This window comes from Sceloporus undulatus, chromosome 1 (assembly GCF_019175285.1).
Source record: "Sceloporus undulatus isolate JIND9_A2432 ecotype Alabama chromosome 1, SceUnd_v1.1, whole genome shotgun sequence".
Taxonomy (NCBI): domain Eukaryota; kingdom Metazoa; phylum Chordata; class Lepidosauria; order Squamata; family Phrynosomatidae; genus Sceloporus; species Sceloporus undulatus.
The window spans coordinates 354,344,252-354,364,745 of record NC_056522.1 but is presented as its reverse complement, the minus strand read 5'-3'; the positions used below and the strand labels follow the sequence as shown (position 1 = coordinate 354,364,745).

The 20,494-nt window shown below is 41.0% G+C and overlaps 2 protein-coding genes across 3 annotated transcripts in view; both read left to right on the top strand.

Annotated features, from left to right (window-relative positions):
• Window positions 1-20,494, top strand: part of LOC121923896 (alpha-1-antiproteinase-like) — a 60,592-nt gene that overhangs the window by 29,162 nt on the left and 10,936 nt on the right. The window lies entirely within an intron of this gene.
• Window positions 4,386-13,672, top strand: LOC121923887 (alpha-1-antitrypsin-like). The gene is made up of 4 exons (XM_042454796.1): window positions 4,386-5,074; window positions 6,535-6,805; window positions 10,296-10,443; window positions 13,298-13,672. Exons 1-4 carry the CDS (start codon window positions 4,408-4,410, stop codon window positions 13,496-13,498), a joined length of 1,287 nt encoding a protein of 428 aa, XP_042310730.1. The 5' UTR covers window positions 4,386-4,407; the 3' UTR covers window positions 13,499-13,672.

Sequence of the window (20,494 nt, the reverse complement as noted above, 5' to 3'; positions counted from 1 at the left end):
ATAAGATGTGATCTGTATACATGTAATAGAGCAGTTTCTTTAAGGTTGTATAAAAATCCAAAACATCTTTAAAAAAAATTTGGGCTGCTGCCACACTGCAGATTAATGCAGTTGATGCCGCTTTATCTGTAATTGCTCCATGTATGGCACCTGGGATCTTCTTGTTAGGCACCACAACTCTGGAAGAGGTAAATCCCAAACCAATAACAGAAACCATAGCGTGACCCTGGCATTAAAGCGTACAACTGTGATCCGCAGTACAAAGTAGCAAGTGTAACAGAACAAGTTACTAAAAGTAGATGTATGTTAACATTTAAAGGTAATGAATAGTAGACAGGCAGACCTGTGTGTAGCTAAGCTATAGAATGTTTGCTATGAGCCCTTCAGGTTTCTGCTCGTATTGTATACTTTTTTGACAGTGCAGGGGGGTAGTTGTTGGGGAATAAGGTAATTCCAAGGTTCATACGTTTTGTTATTTGTTGTTTGTTGCCCTCGTTTTCCGTTGGTCCTAGGCAAATGGTTCTGGCGGAGTGTGTGACGCACAGGTCCCTGTGTTTTCCACTGCCTTTTTTTCTTGAATTATCAGCAGTGTTGATCCTATTCCCCCATCCCACCTCACCCCCTGACATACACAGCTACCTAATGTTTTCCCTCAGTTCATTTTAATACAATTTCCAGGGATGCAGTACATGTCATGAGAGTCAGAATTCAAAACCACACTCATTATCTTGAGCACAAACCCACACATTCATTCTTTATTCTGCATAGGTCAAGATTTGGGATACTGCCATTCAAAGGGCTTGCTGTTCCATCCTCAGCAAAGCACTTTACAGCCAAATTAGAAGCTCAGACATTCTACAAGGCAGCACAGTTCCAACATTTTCCCATCAGTCATGTGGCCAAAGGAGAAGATGAGTTTTCTTCTTCCTATGAGAAAAAAACAGTACTACTGCTGACTTGCTTAAAACCCCAATGTGGAACCACAATCTAAGATTATGAAATATATGTTTAGTTACAGTATTCATACACATACACACACAAACATGGGTTCTATTTCTTCTGTGTTGAATTGGGAGGCTATAAAACAAAACAAAAATGATGTAGTTCAAGTCCCAGTGAAGTCAATGATAGGTTTTGACTGATATTTCAAATGAAATTATTGTGCCACCCTGTTCCTAGCAGTTGTCAAGAAATATAAGAGTAGTCAACAATGGAGCTACCTGAAAGAAAAGAGTTAAGGTCTAATGAAAAATGAAATAGCTTTACCTCTAGGAAAATGATTTTATAACAATGTAAAACATTCTTAGATGAGTAGTCTTGCTGAAATCATTATGAGTAATTTAGAGAAGGGTAGGTGGTCTGTAACCATAAACATGTTCCAAACACATATTTGATATTTGCAATGATTCAGTACTAGTTTTTTAAAGAGTCAAAGTCTTTCATCACAATTCTTTTGTCATGTGCACTTGAGTAAAGGTAAATTTCCACATTTTACATTATTTATTTGTGTCTGTTTAAAAGTATTGTTATATCTTCCCTTGATGCGCAACATATCTAGTTGCTAAGCAACAATAAAAAACTCCAATATAATCAAAGATAAAGAAGAAAAACACAACTATCAGTAACACAGTCAGTGACAATAAAGTAAAAAATCATGACAATGCGAGTCATCAAATGCCAAGTGGAAATTTTAAAAATTAATATGTTCTACCACTCACTCAAAAAATAAGTGATCTTTGTCAGGCATGAGAAATATGACCCTTTCCACTGCAACTCCAACCAGTTTTCACCATTGGCTATATCGATTATCAGTGAGGAGAGGTTGAGTCTGGCAATATCTAGCCTCATATTGTATGAATCCACCATTTTTAAGAATGACATTCCAGTACCTGACCCCAAAGTCTTTGGGTATTGGCACATTTGTGGAATGACCAGAAGCAGCTGAGATATTTTTGTGATGTGAGCATGTCAGTGATGTGACACTGATGCTGGCATATGTATGTGGCAACTTAAGCCAGCTCCACCCAGGTGTGTAGCTATGGGGGGCATGCAAAATGGGAGCATTGCTCTAAATAAGAATTCTTCCCCTCTCCAATTAAATTTTACATCAGTCTTCAAATTTCTCTCATTGTAGTAACTTAAAACTTCAGTTGAACATTTAGAGGTACAGTTTAAGCATCCAAAGAGAGGGGGCAGACAGTTACCAAGGAAATGTAAACAGGGTACATCTAAGAGTTCAAAGTCTAATTGATTTGCAGTGCAATGCTAGAAATTTAGTGAGTTAAAGCGAATATCAATGGTCAAGCAGAATTCATATTCAGTGGGTCAGGGCTTTCATTCCCCTTCCCCCAAATAGCTAGACACCTTTTTCAATTGTATTTTCTCATATTTTAGTGAAAAACTAGACTCCTATTCATTTTTTTCTTTGAAGTTTATTGACACATGAGGAGGACAAGTGCCACAGAAGGAGGAAAAGCCATTTAATAGTTGCAAGTTAATTCAGTGATTTCAATCACCTTTGCCAGGGACTTGCAGAAAATTATCAAGCAAGACAAAGTGTGGCAAGCATCATGATGCACTTTTAAAAAAACCACTAATATTTATTCACAATATTTTCACCATATAAAACTACTAAAAAAACTAACATAACCATACATCATCCAACAAAAAACCTACCTCCACTTCATATAAAATATCAAATCTTATTCATACCTTAACATAGAGCCTCTACAGACCGGACCGAAAGGCCAGCTTGTGGGCGGAGTGATGGCACAGCATCCGCACGCTCGACACTGTGACTCTGCCCCATCACACCATGATGCCATGTGCCTGTTTACATGGCATGCGGCCTCATGGTGTGACTTACATGCAACATCCAAACAATGCAGCGTGGAAGAAGCGTCATCCTGCCGCTCCATCACGGCTATGCTGCCCCTTCCAGGGAGTGAAAAAGAACCCCCTTTTCGGGACTTCTTTTTGCTCCATGCAGAGACCGCGACATGCAGTTGCTGCGGCCCCAATCTGGGGCAAAAAGGTGTGATGTGTAGCCGCCCATCAGTATAGTCCCATAGCCTTATTAACATAATACAACAATTGGAGCAGCATGGTGCACTTTTAAGATCAGTAGCAACTGCAGCCACTCAAAGCTGTGCAATTCATGGGAAGCTCACAGATTGCCCTAGGAATCTAATTTGTCTCACTCTTTTGCAATAAGATGTGGGGGTTCAAATGTGGAAGAGGGCAATATGTTGTTCCCTACCTATTCACATTGCTGTAACTTGGGAGAAGGAATGCCAATCTTGCCAATCTTCTCTTTGAACAGAGGCGATGAAGGGCCTGGAAACCATGCCTGATGAGGAACAACTTAGGGAGCTGGGGATGTTTAGCCTGGAGAAGAGTAGGTTAAGAGGTGATATGATAGCCCTGTTTAAATATTTGAAGGGATGTCATATTGAGGAGGGAGCTAGCTTGTTTTCTGCTGCTCCAGAGACTAGGACCCAGAGCAATGGATGCAAGCTGCAGGAAAAGAGATTCCACCTCAACATTAGGACAGGGACGTAGCTAGGATTTTAGGAAGGGGGGGGGGTCCAGACTAAGTGCCATCATTATAATGGGGCTTGAGTGCAGCGGCGCAGCAGCACACACCATTCATTTTTCTAATGGAAGGGGGGGGTCCGGACCCCCAGATCCCCCCCTTGGCTACGTCCCTGATTAGGAGGAACTTCCTGACAGCAAGGGCAGTTCGATAATGGAACAAACTCCCTCAGAATGTGGTGGAGTCTCCTTCCTTGGAAGTCTTTAAAAAGAGGCTGGATGGCCATCTGTCAGGGATACTTTGATTGAGAGTTCCTGCATGGCAGGGGGTTGGACTGGATGGCCCTTCTGGTCTCTTTCAACTCTAAGATTCTATGATTCTATGAAAGGCAGTCTCTCCTGAATATGTTGCAGATTAGCTACCTGCAGGACTTTAAAATCCTAGCTTTCTGAGCAGTCAATTTTGCAGGTCCTAATCTAATCTCAAATAAATGTGCCTTTCAGTCCGTTTGCCTTTTTATTTCTAGTTACAGAATTCAAAGACATAGTTGTGTTAGTCTGTAGAATCAGTATGTGGAGAGATCTTGTCAATACATGTGAGGAAGTAGACTTAAGTCTACAAAAGCTCATGCTGTCAACTTCTTTCTTTCACTAGCCTCAAAGTTGCTACAAGATTTCTAGTTATGTTTGCAAGTCCCTTTCATTTCTGATAAACCGTCCTTGCGAACAACACCTAGCCTTTTAAATATATTTGAGAAGGAGAATGTAATTTAAGATTTCATGTTTAGGTATGTATGTGTATGAATATGATAACTGAACATATATTTCAAATCCTTAATGTCTGAGAGTTTTGTTTTGTTTTTACAGACCTCCATGAAGGCCATTTACATTTCCTCATTCCTTATTGCTCTTCAAGTCTATTGTCTGCACCAGCCAGGACACAATGACGGCCCAGATGGCCAAGGAGATAAAATTATATTTGAAGATCAGGATTCACCTGTGGAAGAGGAACAAGGAAAGAAGACTACATATTATGAAAAGATAGCTCCCAATAATGCTGATTTTGCATTCAGATTCTACAGGCACATCACATTCCACACAGCTTCCAAAAATATTTTCTTCTCTCCCTTCAGCATCTCCACAGCTTTTGGAATGCTAGTTCTGGGTGCCAGATCTAAAACCCAAAGTCAGATTTATGAAGGACTTGCTTTTAACCTGTCAGAGATTGAGGAAAATAAGATCCACAAAGGATTCCACCAGCTCATGCAAGTGCTAAGCCATCCAAATAACAAAGCACAAGTGAACATAGGGAATGCCTTATTCATAGAAGAATCACTGAAAATACTGCCAAAGTTTCTGGAGGATATCAAAAGTTTATATACTGCTGAAGCGTTTTCTTCAAATTTCAGCAATTCCACGGCAACTGAAAAGCAGATAAATGAGTATGTGCAGAACAAAACCCATGGGAAAATAACCCATGCAGTGGAAGACCTTGATCCAAGCAGCGTAATGGTTCTTGTGAACTATATTTTCTTCAAAGGTACACAGAAAGCAAAGTGAATTATTTGGGTCAGGGAGACACTCAGGGATCTGAACAATAAAAACAATTTTCTAGATCTCTTATACTGCATCTGCACTGTAAAAAAACAACAGTTTGACACCACTTTAACTGCCATGGGTCAATGCTATAGAATTCTGGGAATTGTAGTTTTGTGAGACAGCCTTCTCTGTCAGGGATCTCTTGTGTCACAACAAACTGCAGTTTCCAGAATTCATAACACTGAGCCATGGCAGTTAAAATGGTGTCAAATCAGGTTATTTCTGCATTGCAAATTCAGTCCTAGATGCTGGATATGGACTTAGATTGCTGTCATGCTGCAAAATCAATGCAGTTTGCCATCCTTTCAACTGTCATGGCTACATCCTATAGATTCCTGGCATTTGTAGTTTGTTGTGACACCAGAGCTCTCTGACAGAGAAGACTAAACATCTCACAAAACTATAAATTCCAGAATTGCATAGCATTGAAATCAATGCACAAGGTCTAATGTTGTACTAGTGCAAGAAGGCATTGCTCATTCAGTAATGTCATGGGACATTCCTCCTTCCAGAACCCTCTGCTGCATCTTTAAACCCATTCTGTAGCATTTCCTAGACCTCTCGTGCTGATTTTGAAGGCCCCTGGAGGCTACAGAGAACTAGGAATGACCTTCTTCCAGTTCCAGTGATGGAACTGTTTCCATCACTGAACATCATAAGTAACTTAAGTCCAAATGATTTCAAAGGATCTAACCTTGGGATGACTCTGGCTGCTGCCACACTGCAGAATTAATGTAGTTTGACACCATTTTAACTGTCGTGGCTCCATGTGATGGAATCCTGAGATTTATGTTTTGTTGTGGCACCAGAGCTCTCTGACAGAGAAGGCTAGATATCTCACAAAACTACAGATCCCATAGCATTGAGCCATGGCAATTAAAGTGGCATCAAACTGCATAAATTCTGCATAGATGCAGCCTATGTCAGGATCCACAGCAGTGATAAAAGAGAATATTGATTTGTAGAAGAATATGTAAGAATTAAATTGGTTGTTTATGACCATAAAGTTTTAGTTTTTAAAAGGGGGAACAGAAGATTTTCCATCTTGACCATCGGTTGATGTGCCTGATCTTTCAGAGTTACTTTTAATTTGACATAAAAGTAGCCCATGAGAGAAGGAATGTTTCTAGGAGTATGTCAGTTATTGTCCTGTTTTAGTATCTGTCTCAGCTAGTGTTCATCTATTTTAAACTCTAGTCTTGTTGCCATCTTGTTTTTCATTTCCAAAGTGATTTCCATTGTCTATTTCCTTGGATTTGGAATTAAACAACAACAATAACAACAACATACAGTTCTAGTCCTCTTGTACTTATATAAATTAATGCATAATATTATAGATAAATTTGCCTGTTTGATCATTAATATTCACACTAACTTATTACCTTTATCTATCCCTCACAGCTCACTGGCAAAACCCTTTTGACACTGACTTTACCAGAGAAGAAGACTTTTTTCCAGATGCAAACACAACTGTGAAAGTGCAGATGATGTATCGACAAGGCTATTACAATTTTCTCTATGACAATGAGCTCTCTTGCTGGGTGGTGGAAGTTCCATATAAAGGCGATGCTTCTGCAATTTTCATTTTGCCTGATGATGGGAAAATGAAGCAAGTGGAGGGTGCCTTGTCCATTGAAACTCTAGCTAAATGGAAAGCATCCTTAACATTAAGGTAAGTCTTAGCACTGTTTCTTGCCGATCTTTTCTTTATTGTTCTCATAGGCCCGAGACAGATGGGCCGAAAGGGGCATGGTGGCAGCAATACTCGGGTTTCGGACTGTGCAACAACCGCATGGTCTGAAACCCTAGTATGTAATGGTGGTGGCCTGATGGCAGTGACCTGTCCACACGGACGCCACCATCTTGACGTAAGGGACATGCAGTGTCCACACATTGCTGCATGTCCGTTAGGTCACGAGTGCACCAATGGCGCACTTGCGACATACCCCAGCCGCTGCTAAAAGAACCTGGAAGAACTGGGTTCTTTTTACTCCAGAGGGACATCATGCGGTTTGACGGCTGCGGCATCCCTCCAGAGTTAAAACACATGCCTGCAGACCCCCATTTTTGGGCGGCCTGTATTGCACCATACGTTTGTTTGTAGGATTATTTTGTACCTGTCTCTTCAAAATGGTATCCAAGTCAGTTCTTGCTGCTGCTATTGTTTGGTGCCTTCAAGTTGTTTCTAATTTATGACCGCCCTAAGTGAAATCACCACAGGTTTTTCTTGGCAAGCTTCTTCAGAGGGGGTTTGCTATTGCTGTCTGCTGAGGCTGAGAAAGTGTGACTTGTCCATGATCACCCAGTGGGTGTCAGTAGCCAAGCTGGGATTCAAACCCTGATCTCTAAAGTTATAGTCCAATGCTCAAACCACAACACTTTGCTGGCTCCTAAGTCAGTTCATAGCAATATTAAATAAAAGAAGAATATTATTAAAACATAGTATGAAATCAACCCCTAAAATGGAATTAAATTAAAAGCACAGGTCAAAATACAGTTTAAAAACATGCCCCTAAATCACGGGGTTCTCATAAGTCAACAGGTGATATGAAAGCGTGCACACATACTTGGAAAGTACAGCACCCAACTGGCAAAACGTTGCATCCCTAAGCACTGCTCAATTGTTTTTAACCTGCCAATAAATGTCTAAACATTTATCTCTATTAATTTATAATAATAATAAATAATTATTTTTTTTAATTTATATACTGCCGTTCCTGTGCAGATCACAGCAATTCCCAACATGAAAAAGTATAACAACAACAGTTAAACAATAACATATATCCTCAGCAATGTGCAAACCAACCACCCATCCCATACATCATCTAAAACCAGTTATCTTACAAAACAATTAAAAACATTAAAAACCATAACAAATAGCTGGCTTGAACAGTATGCATCATCAAGGGGAGATAAAGATAACATTAATGCTCATGGGGAAAAGCCCGGCGGAATAGGAATTTGTTGCAGGTTTGTTGGATACTCTCTGAATATCCAAACATTTCCCATATAGTCACCAAATATTTAACATCACTCTTTCAACATATCACTTCATAGACTCTTTGGCTCTTGGGGATGTTCACCTGTTCTTTAAATGCTGCAATAACACCACTATTCCATCACCAACTGTTCCCTTTCTGCAAACTTCTGATTTGGTTTCCAAGCAAAAAACACAGATATTCTTATTGACTGTTTAGCTAAGTATGCATAACTAACTCAGGAATGTCTCCTGACCTACTCTCTCCCCTCCCCAGCCAACCCGCCAGTAGATGCATTGGGAGAAGGTGGTCAGTTTAGCTAGCAATTGGGGGTAGGAGGGGGTGGGATATTGTTTCCAGACCCTTCCCACCTGCATATGAGGCTGCAACGGTGCTGTCTGCACTGGCCAGGATATTATGGGGGCAGCCTGAAGTATCATATCCCCCATTAACTCAGTCCTCTGTTCCAACACTAAGCAGCTGGTTGTGCACATGTCCCACTGTGCTGCCTGGCATGATGGTGGCAAGTTGCTCACTTCTGAAGAAGAATAAAGCATCCAGCCTCAGTCACATAGCTGGCCCTCTCGTTCTGACCTTGTAGCAAAGCAACCCATGGCAGCAGCAGCTGAGCCAGGTGGCCATGCGTTCCACTTGCCTGCATGCAGTTGCCCAGATATTGCACTTTTATCCCAGTAAAATGTATGGCCAACTTTAAGCTGAGTAGTGTCTCACTCTTCCCTTTTCCTGTCTCTGTGGTGATGCTCTCTTTCTCTTACAAAGACTAAGGTAACCTGGACAAATTATAGGCTGGTGTTTTGTATCACAGAATGGATTTGTTACCTAGAATTTTAGATCCACAGCTGCTCCATATTCAGTAACACTGCATATTTATGATCAAGCAAGACACTATTGCCACAATTGTAAACACCCCCCACAAGCTACTTTAAGAGCCAGCAGTTGCACCAAGACCTGAAAGACTATTCTGTTGGTGATCTGAAGTAAGATGATGTTCACCACCACCCCTCCCACCAACAAGCAAGGATGCAGGAATGAGAAGCAGGAGCCCTTTTGCAGTTCCTCACCATAGCCTTGTTTATTGCCAGAAATGGGGTGGAAATTCCATCTTGCTATGCCTTGATAGCAATGGCAATAGCAACAGCAACTATATTTCTATACTGCTTATCAATGAACTAGCACTCCCTAAGCAGTTTACAATGCTTAAGCCAATTGCCCCCCAAAAGCTGGGTACTCATTTTACTCACCAGAGAAAGGATGGAAGGCTGAGTCAGCCTTGGAGCCCTGCCTGGGATCAAACTTACAACACAACCTTGTGGCTGCAGTACTGGCATTTAACCACTGTGCCACTAGGGCTACTTGATCTCCGGTAGAACAGACCTCCACCTTTCAGTGCAGCTGTTGGATGTCAAAATAGGGTGGGTCAAGCATGGAGACATTAGTTAATTACTCATTCATAAATAAATAAGCAATGCAGAATATGGCCCATAGTTTGCTTTTATCTGGTTTTTACTTCACACAGCCCTCCCCTCTACCTGCTTTCCTATCTTTCTCAAGGCACAGGTACCATTGCTAATTAATGATTGACCATTGTTTCATCCCTGCAACAATCATAACAAGTCACTGAGTCAATTTCTCAAGCAAAGAAACCATACCACAATTGATATATCCAATGCTCTGTGCATGTGTGTGACCAGACAGAGGTAATGATAGAGATAAAGAGCTACTGGACAAGTGACCACAGGCCATAAACACTTTTCTGTAAGGTTTCTGCTGCACCATTCCAAATGCATAACACAGTTTGGCAGCAGTAGAACACAGTTCAACTCCCAGAGTGACCAGAGGAACAGAGGCTGACAGGCAGGATTCAATAGCTATAGTGCAGCTGGAGAAAAGCAACATCCATCATTCTCCAGCAACTGTGGTTACATTGCAAGACGGTTCGCTGAGCAAGGAGGTATTAGATGTCTCCTATAGCAATGACTAAAAAAGTGCATATGCTGGTGTAATGAGAGGATATGCATGTTATCAACAGGATTCCAGGCAAGTGGGGATGGATATCTCAAATTAGTTGTGCCACTGTTCAACAGCATATACCTCACGTATTGATGCCAGCTGGAAATTAAAATTATTTAATGTTTGAATTGTTGCTGTTTCTTTGTTAACCAGGGAAATACATCTCTTCATTCCAAAATTGTCAATTTCTGCCTCTTATAACGTGAAAGAATTGTTGCAGAAAATGGGCATTATTGATGCCTTCAGTGACAATGCTGATCTGTCTGGAATAACTGGGGGACGCAATCTGAAAGTTTCCAAAGTAAGTATGACCATGGGAAACAGTGCTTAATATCACCATGTTTTTTGCCTTTAATTGGTTACTTTTCTTTAAAATTTGAGGTGTGATTATTATTTTTATTGAAGTAATTATCAATATATAATAGATTTGCATTATTAAGCATAATTGTTTAGGAACCATAAGAACTATGATCAGAAGCCAAGGACATAATCAAGGAAGGATGCAGAAAGATACTATCTGTGGCCAAAAAGGAAGAGAGAGAAAATGGATAACCAGCAAAGTGCTTCAAGGAGTAAAGGAAAGAAGAGAAACAAAAGAAAAGGGAGAGAGGAGCAAAACCCAAATCATTAATGCAAATGTCCAAAAACTAGTGAGCAAGGATAAAGAAAACTACTATAATAATAAGTGCAAAAAAATAGAAGACAACAACAAAAAAGGTAAAATGAGAGACCTCTTTCACAAGGTCTGGGAAAGCGAAGTTCAAATCAAGGATCAGGATGCTCTATGACAAGAAAAAGAATACACTACAAGATCAAGAAAAAAATAAAAAGATGTTGGATGCAATACAGGGGCTATAGGAAAAAGATGAAAAAATGAATGACACATGAAATGAAGAAGCATATGAAGATAAACACCAAATTCTAAAAAGCAATCTGGAAGCTGCACTAAGAGAAATTGGAAAGAATAAATCATAGAATCATAGAATCACAGAATCATAGAGTTGGAAGAGACTGCAAGGGCCATCCAGTCCAACCCCCTGCCATGCAGGAAATCCAAATCAAAGCATCCCCGACAGATGGCCATCCAGCCTCTGTTTGAAGACCTCCAGGGAAGTAGACTCCACTACACTCCAAGGGAGTGGGTTCCACTGTCGAACAGCCCTTACTGTCAGGAAGTTCTTCCTAATGTTCAGGTGGAATCTCATTTCCTTCAGCTTGCATCCATTGTTCCGGGTCCTGTTCTCGCTCCCTCCTCAATATGACTTCCTTTCAAATATTTAAACAGGGCTATCATATCACCTCTTAACCTTCTCTTCTCCAGGCTAAACATACCCAGCTCCCTGAGTCATTCCTCATAGGACATGGTTTCCAGACCGTTCACCATTTTAGTTGTCCTCCTTTGGACATGCTCCAGTTTCTCAACATCCTTCTTAAATTGTGGTGCCCAATACTGGAAACAGTATTCCAGGTGGCGCCTGACCAAAGCAGAATACAGTGGCACTATTACTTCTCTTGATCTAGACACTATACTTTTATTGATGCAGCCTAAAATTGCATTGGCCTTTTTAGCTGCCGCATCGCACTGTTCACTCATATTCAACTTGTGATCCACTTGGACTCCCAGATCCCAAACCATCAGGAACAGATGATATTCCAACTGAACTGCTACAATCCACATATACAGAATCAACTCTAGTGCTAACTAAAATATGCCAACAAATATGGAAAACAAAACAGTGGCCAACAGACTGGAAATGATCAATATAGAGTCCCTTCCACAAAAAAGGAAACACAAAAGACTGCAGACTGCACCATTAATTTCACATGCAAGCAAAATTATATTGAAAATTCTGCAACATAGACTTCAATCATGTATGGCGAGAGAAATCCCAAAGATGTGAGTGTGGTTCAGGAAAGGAATGAACACTAGGCATATATTCAATAAAAACTATTTTTAAAAAAAAGGAAAGGAAGGAGTACTAGGGACCTCATTGCAAACCTACAGGGGGGGCGATTAGCACATGTTCATTGATTATAGCAAATCCTTTGACCACTTTGATCATGAAAAGCTATGGGTTGCTCTTAAAGACATAGGAGTGCCACTACATTTCATAGTCCTGATGAGAATCTGTACTTTGGACAAACAGGCTATGTTAGAACAGAATACAGTATGGAGAAGCAGACCAGTTCCCAGTTAGCAAAGGGATCAGGCAAGGCTGCATTCTGTCACTCTATTTGTTCAACTTGTACACAGAAAATATCATACACAAAGCAGGCCTAGATTCAGAAGAAGAAGGAGTGAAGATAAGACGAAGGAATATCAACAATCTATGATATGCAGATGACACCATACTACTAATCAGTTAACATTATTAGAGTTTTAATCTTCTAGGGCAGAGATCCTTATGAAATAAGAATAAAAATGAAGCCTTGCCATTCAACAACAGAACTATATGCAGATTAACATATAATTCGCTTCCTCTCAACCAACAGTATATATGCACCACTCTCTTCCATGCCAGTATTCTCTGAGGATGCCAGACCCAGCTGCTGGCGAAACGTCAGGAATAAACTCTGCTAGAACAAAGCCTCATAGCCTGAAAAACTGAGAAAAAACTAAGAATAGAAATGTGAAGTTGAAGGTTTTCATGGTTGGCATCCATAGTTTTTTGTGGGTTTTGGGGGGCTATGTGACCATGTTCTAGAAGAGTTTATTCCTGATGTTTTGCCAGCATCTGTGGCAAGCATCTTCATAGCCCAAAAAACCCACAAAAAACTAAGAATAGAAATGTCTCTTGCCTTCTTAGATGTGGTGATTGTTTGGTATATGTTCTAGAAATTGCTTTTAAATAATAGTTCATTATACATAATTAAGTAAATAATTTCAGGAAATTTTATATATAATTACATATACATCGTTGTCGGACTTCATGGTCTTTTGGTAAAATTCACTAAGGGTGCTCAACATGTTTTCTTTTCCCTATTGGTTGCAGATGAGTATTCTAAGCCACAGAACATGATCCACTTCTCTTTTCTTTTCATATTTCAATTAGAGGTATTTTTTTTCCCTGCCACCAGAAATAAGGAACCAAATCTCAAGACATCGCTGTATCTTCTGCATATGGAAACAATAAAATACCTTTATTTCCTTACAGGCTGTTCACAAGGCTATCGTGGATATTCATGAAAGTGGTACTGAGGCAGCTGCTGTCACTGTTATAGAGATTTCTCCAAGGTTTGGTGGTCCTAGTACTTCCATCAAATACAACCAACCCTTCCTCTTCCTAATCATTAATAAAACAACACACACCATCCTCTTTGCAGGGAAAATAGTAAATCCAACTGAAAAACGATAATTAGCTGATCATTTAGAGATTTGCAATTTGTGCATTACTGGGGGGGGGGGAGGTGATTTTACACCATCCATGAGGATTGACCTCATCCCAACAGGGCTGTCCTCAATTGATTTGAGATTAAAGAAGGTGAGTGCAAAGCATCCATTGTTTGAATAAAAAAATATTTTAAATTGCTATGATCTTGTAAATTCATTCCTTCCACTACCATGTGACTTATTAAACATTTATTTCCCTAAAGGAAGCTCACTACTTCATTGATAGATTTTTGAATGTGATAAAATGGATGTTCGTATGAAATCAAAGCCTTGTGGAACAATGCCAATGGGTGGGTGCACAACTCTCAGGCATCCTAAGGTATGCAGTCAGGAAAAATGCTGGGAAGGGATAATAATAATAAAATAGTGGGTCTTCCAAATATGAGGATGGTTTCTAGGATTGGAGTACAGAAAATATTCATTCAGAACCAGCTTTGAAGCTGCAGAGTGATATGTAAAGACCTACAGAAGGGAGACAGTATCATATGGGGAAAAGGCCGACCTTGTCCCATCCTTATTGTACAATCATGCGAAGAACTTTCATATGATGTTGCACTTATCCAGCTATTATCCCGATATTGAAGTGCAGTTGACCATGATCACACAAAAGACTTTCTGATAATGTTGCGCTGATCCTGTCATTGTCCCATCAGTGAAGTGGAATTGTGCTAACAAGATAATCACCAGATAAGTGTGATATATGATATTCTTTCACACAATCGTGATAAGGTTGGGATAAGGACAAGGGAGTGGTCTACTTCACTCCCGTCCTCATTCCATCCCCTGTCTGATAATCTCCAGTAACTTCTCACCAATAGAAATGCAACTCTGCTATTTTTCCCACACATGTGAGGATGAATAATGTCCACAGTTTTCTACAGTTAACTCTGAGGGTGAAAGGAGTCTTTCCCACAAACCTTCTGCACAGATGAAGAAATTGGGGAGGGGGGTTTAAATGGTATACTGCAGTGGTTCTCGAACCGTGGGGCAGGACTCCTGATGGCACATGAGAGTTGCTCAAAAAGGAAACAAGACTTGGAAGCCCTGAACAACCTCCTCCCAATTTTTTTCTGTTTTGGAGGGGAAGAGAAAGCACAGGAGCTTGGAATTTATGCCTGAGGGAGGAGGAGGAGAGATATTTCCTCATAAAGTGTTACAATATGAATATGCATGAATGTGTGAATGAAAATACTCATGCTAGACAAACAAAATAATTTTATTGATATACTTTTATATTGCTAATTCTTGTATGTGTGTGTGAGTGTGTGTGCTTTTGTGTGAAAGTTGATTTCCCTTTTTGCTGTTATAATAATAATAATTATTATTATTATAATTATAATATAATAATAACTATTTATTTATATACCGCTTTTCCTGGAGATCAAAGCGGTTTACATCAGTTAAAACTATGACCGAGGTCATAATACAGCATTAAAACAGTTAAAAAATACCATTACGAATTACAGTTGTAGTACAGTATTAACAATTCAATAAAATTATCTAATAATAACACAATTAGATAAAATTAAATAATCAAAAATATTTACAATAACATAGTCAGATTGGGGAATATGGTCTCTAAAGAGAGTCGGGAGGGCAAGCTTGTTGGAAGAGATAGGGTTTTAATGCCTTTTTGAAGGCTTCCAATGACCTGCTAAGGTGGATATCTTCCGGGAGTCCGTTCCAGAGAGTGGACACTATAGGCGTATAAGCCCTCTGCTGGGTTGTCGTCAGTCTCACCTTAGGATGTTCAAGTAATAGTTTCCCCGTAGTTCTGAGGGTGCGGGGCGGATTGTGTGGGGAGAGGTGTTCCCTCAAGTAATCCGGGCCCAAGCCATTTAGGGCTTTAAAGCTAATAACCAACATTTTGTACTGGGACCGGAAGCGAATTGGCAGCCAGTGAAGGGATTTTAACACGGGTGTTAATCTGATCTAGATGTTCCTGTGATCAATCTGGCTGCGGCATTTTGAACCAGCTGAAGCTTCCAAACCTGATACAAAGGTAGCCCCATGTAGAGCGCATTACAGAAATCCAAACAAGAGGTTACCAGTGCATGTACTACAATTTCTAGGTACTTCCGATCCAGACAGGGACGCAGTTGGCATATCAGCCGAAGCTGATACCAAGCACTTCTGGCCACCGCATCTACTTGAGATGATAACTGTAGAGATGGAGCCAGGAGTACCCCCAAACTACAAACTTTGTCCTTTAGGGGGAGCATAACCCCGTCCAGGACAGGATGGCAAATTTCCCTATCCAGATTCAGAGCACCTATCATGAGTACCTCTGTTATCTCTGGATTCAGCCTGAGTTTGTTTTTCCTCATCCAGTCTATTACTGACCCCAGGCAGGCATCCAGAGGAGAGGTGCCATCCTTAGTCACTGTATCAGTCAGAGACATGGAGAGATAGATCTGGGTGTCATCAACATACTGATAACACCGAGCTCCATGGCTCCGGATGATCTCTCCCAGTGGCTTCATGTAAATGTTAAATAGTATAGGGGACAGAATGGCACCCTGAGGGACGCCCGATGTAAGCTCTCTTTTACGAGAGCAACTGTCCCCTAGCCTCACCATCTGGAATCTCCCCGAGAGATAGGACCAGAACCACTGGAGCGCAGTGCCCCCGATACCCAATTCTCTCAGGCGTTCCAGAAGGATACCATGGTTGATGGTATCGAAGGCCGCTGAGATGTCCAAGAGCACCAGCAGGGAAATACTGCCCCTGTCGATGGCCAGACAGAGATCATTGACTAAGGTGACCATGGCAGTCTCAACTCTGTAGCCAGCCCTGAAACCAGTTTGAAATGGATCTAAATAATCAGTATCATCCAAGACAGCTTGGAGCTGAAAGGCAACTGCCCTCTCAATCACCTTGCCCAGAAATGGTAATAAGGAGACCGGTCTATAGTTGCTCATTAATAGGGGATCAAGAGAAGGTTTCTTCAAAAGAGGCTTTACCATTGCCTGTTTCAAAGATGATGGAACTATACCTTCTCGAAGAGATGTATTTATTATTAGATGGAGTGCCAATTTTATGGCATCTCCTCCCTGCACGGTCAACCAAGAAGGGCAAGGGTCGAGTGGGCAAGTCGTCCTTTTCACACAGCCAAGGAGCTTGTCTATGTCCTCGGTACTCACAAACTCAAAACGATCCAGAATAACCTTGCTACCAGAGTCACTGGATGCCTCTACTTTAGGATCTTTCAAAAAACCAGCGTCAAGATCAGCCCTTATCTGAGAGACTTTATCAGCAAAGAAGTTGTTAAAAGCGTCACAGCAGGCTATCGTTGGTTCTAATAAAGGGTTCAGGGTGGCCAGGGTTTGGGTTAATTCCCTAACCACCCTGAACAGCTCTGCTGGACGGGACTCTGCTGATGCAATCCGTGCAGCACAGAACGAGTTCTTAGCTGCATCGATTGCCACTCTGTAGGAACGTAACATGTTCTCATGGAGTGTTCTGTCAGATAAGTACTGGTGTTTCTGCCATTAGCGCTCTAGTCGTTGTGCAGCCTGCTTCATCTGGCGAAGATCTTTAGTGTACCAGGGTCTTTTATTAGAAGCGGGCTGGTAAGGACGCTCAGGAGCGATACTGTCTATAGCCCCGGTGAGGTTCCTATCCCAATTGTTAACCAGGGTTTCGACAGTATCGCTATTGTACCCAAACATAGTACCCTCTAGGGCTTCTTGGAACCTTTTGGATTCCATCAGCCTTCAAGGGCAGACCATTATAATAGGTCCTCCACCCCCGAGGGGTTTTTGGATAGTGGCTTTCAGTCCTATCTTGACCAGGAAAGTAAAACTACATTTGGGCCTTGCATTCTGGAGTTCTGTTACTCAGAACCAGCTTGATCCCTGCTTTTAGTGGCCCAAAGCCCTCTCAACAGCCTCTGTTGAGCTAATAAAATTATCCTTATTAAATATTTGTTGTGGGTGCCCTCCTGGAACCTGGCATTTTGGGTAATGTTTCTTTGCTTGTTGTCACAGGGATGGAGAATTTAAGAACACTATAATGATACATTCCCTTTTCAAAAACCAGAGAAATCCCCCCCCCTTTTTTTTTTTTAACTGTTTAAGACCAAAGGAAAAGTTATCTCATGTTATGGAAATGCCACATACCCAGGAAAAAGTTGACTAAGGCTGATGCCCAGGCAGACACCCCCCTGTGATCGGGAACAAGGTTGTGCAATGTCACAAATTGTGCTTCTCCTCACACGTACTGTTCTTCCCACTCTGAAGGCTCAATGGAATTTACATTATCTACACATAAGACACAATTAGAAGGGTGAACCTCCAAATTCCTAGAGACTAAAGGGGAGATAAAATGACTTTTAAGGGATCCAGTCATTTCCCAATAGCTGTTCCTGAGGGGGAGAGAGACGTGCATATGTTTCAGAAGGAATGAAAAGCAGAAACAAATAAAAACAGCAATTCAGTCCAATTTTCCCTGTCCAAAATGAATGCATGGAGGTTCTCAGGCACATTTGCCCCCTTTCATATTTATCCATGATATCTGCAGTCTTTCTCTCTCTCTCTCTTTCTCTCTCGCTCTGCAAGGAAACAGCAGGAAAGCTAACTTGCAGCCATTGTGGGTTGCCATAATTGTCCACTATTACCAGGGACAAAATGTGGAACAAATTCGAGACCAAACTGTAGGGCAACTGCAGGACAAAACTCAGCCTAAAACATAGGACATTTAAGAAAAATGGAGAACCTTAAATGTCCTAAATTTTGGGCTGAGTTTTGTCCTGCAGTTGTCCTACAGTTTGGTCTAAATTTGTCCTACATTTTGTCCCTGGTAATAGTGGACAATTATGGCTACCTGTACACCATTTCGTCAGATGATTCAAGGGGGAATGGGCATGATGTTTGCATAGATTACTTACTTGTTTATTTTTTCGATTTATATTCCTCCTTATGTAAGACCCATGTAAGTTATGTAAGTTTTTGGTCCTTTTTTAACCATGGAAATGTCTGGTCAGGGTCGCAGCATGTAATGCTGTGGCCCTGATCCAGCACTGAAGGGGAGGCTGCAGGCTGCCCCTTAGGGGCCATGTTCAGCCCTAAGTTTCTTGCTGCAAAAGGGGGAAATGGCATATGTCAGTGTGATTCTGTTTCCTATCTTTTTTTCAGATATCAGGCTTGCTTTCTTCCTCCAAGGGTGCACTACTCAGTGGAAAATGCAGTCTGAAATCCATTTGCTGCATCTGCACTGCAGAAATAATCCTGTTTGACACCGCTTTAACAGCCATGGCTAATGCTATGGAATTCTGGGAATTGTAGTTTTGTGAGGCATTTAGCCTTTTCTGTTATAGAGCTTGGTACTACAACACTAAATCCCCAGAATTCCCTAGCATTTAGCCATGGCAATAAACTGGATTATTTGTGTGGTGTGGATGCAGCCTTTAAGTGTTGAAACTCCATCCTATAGAATCCTGGGATCTGTAATTTCACAGGTTTTAGCCTTCTCTGCCAAGAGTCTGGTGGCTCGGCAAAACTACAAATCCCAGATTGTAGGCTAGAGCCTGGCAGTTAAAGTGGTGTCAAATGGTTATTTCTAGAGTGTAAGGCATTCCAAGACATTTTTATGGCAGATTCATCAAGGCAGCATTACTGTTTCCTGGGTTTCCTGTAACAGTTGCTACAAAGTGAAGTCGAAGGCTTCATGCTGGCATCCATAGTTTTTTGTGGGTTTTTCGCTATGTGGCCATGTTCTCAGAAGAGTTTATTCCTGATGTTTCACCGCAGCAGCCAAGTTTTGCCATCACAGATGCTGGGTGAAACGTCAGAACAAACTCTTCTACAACATGGCCACATAGCCTGAAAAAACCACAAAAAAACTATACTTGCTACAAACTTGAAAAGTCTATATACAGTATGTGTAAGGGGCTGGGGGGGGATGTTTGTTCTGTTTTGCTTTTTCCAAAGCTGGGCTATGTTTTGCCCTGGAAGGCTCCACACATAGTTCAGGCCCATGCCCGTTGGTTGGTGGCTTGACTTTATAGTCTCAAGCCATTGGATACAACAGACTATGGACTGTAATGCCATCTCCCCCCCCCTTTTTTTTTTTAACAATATCTGCGCTTAATTAAGATTCTGGTCTTGAAGCTTTTTTAAAAATTGAAACTTTATGCTCTTTTTGTTGTTGTTTTTGTGATTGCCCTAATAAAGTAGTAGGTAGACAACAAGGGTGTAGGGATTGAGTGTTGGGTTAAAACTCTAAAGATGGTTGGAATCCCTGCTCAGCCTTGGAACACACTAGGTGACTTGTGCAAGTCACACATCTCAGCCTCAGAAATCTCCATTTGCCTTAAGGTCACCATACATGGAAATGACTTGAAGGCATGCAACAACAGCAACAAATAAAGTACACAAACAGTATGAACCTTGGAATTTACCTTATTCTCACACAAACTACCCTGCACTGGTCAAAAAAGATAGTTACAATACGAGGAGAAAACCTGAAAGGGCTGCATTAGCAATACATTCTGATATCTGTAAGCTAGCACACAGGTCTGTGCTACTAGGTTCATTAACTCTTTAAATGTTTAAAGAATAATTCTACTTTAGGAAACTTGTTTCGTTGAACACTTGGCTACTTTTGTACTGCAGATCATGCAGTTTTGAACGGCTTTAAACTGCCATGGGTCACGCTATGGTATTCTGTTATTGTAGTTTGTGAGATTTTAACCTCTGTCAGAGAGTTGTGGTGCCATACAAAGTACAGATCCAGGATGCCATACGTGGGAGCATTATAAACGGCATCAAACTGCATTAATTTGCAGTGTGGCAGCAGCCAGAATTTTTTTTAAAGATGATTTGGATTTTTATACAACCTGTAAAGGAAACTGCTCTTAACATGTGTATACAGATCAAATCTTATACTAACATGCTGCATATAAGTGCACTTCATATGGTTGTCTTTATTTGGTTGTCATGGAGGCTGATATTCTATTCCG

Coding starts and splice junctions, on each gene's coding strand:
- LOC121923887 (XM_042454796.1), top strand. CDS start 4,408: ATGAAGGCCATTTACATTTCCTCATTCCTTATTGCTCTTCAAGTCTAT. Junction 6,806..10,295: donor AAAGCATCCTTAACATTAAG/GTAAGTCTTAGC, acceptor TTTGTTAACCAG/GGAAATACATCTCTTCATTC. Junction 10,444..13,297: donor GCAATCTGAAAGTTTCCAAA/GTAAGTATGACC, acceptor ATTTCCTTACAG/GCTGTTCACAAGGCTATCGT.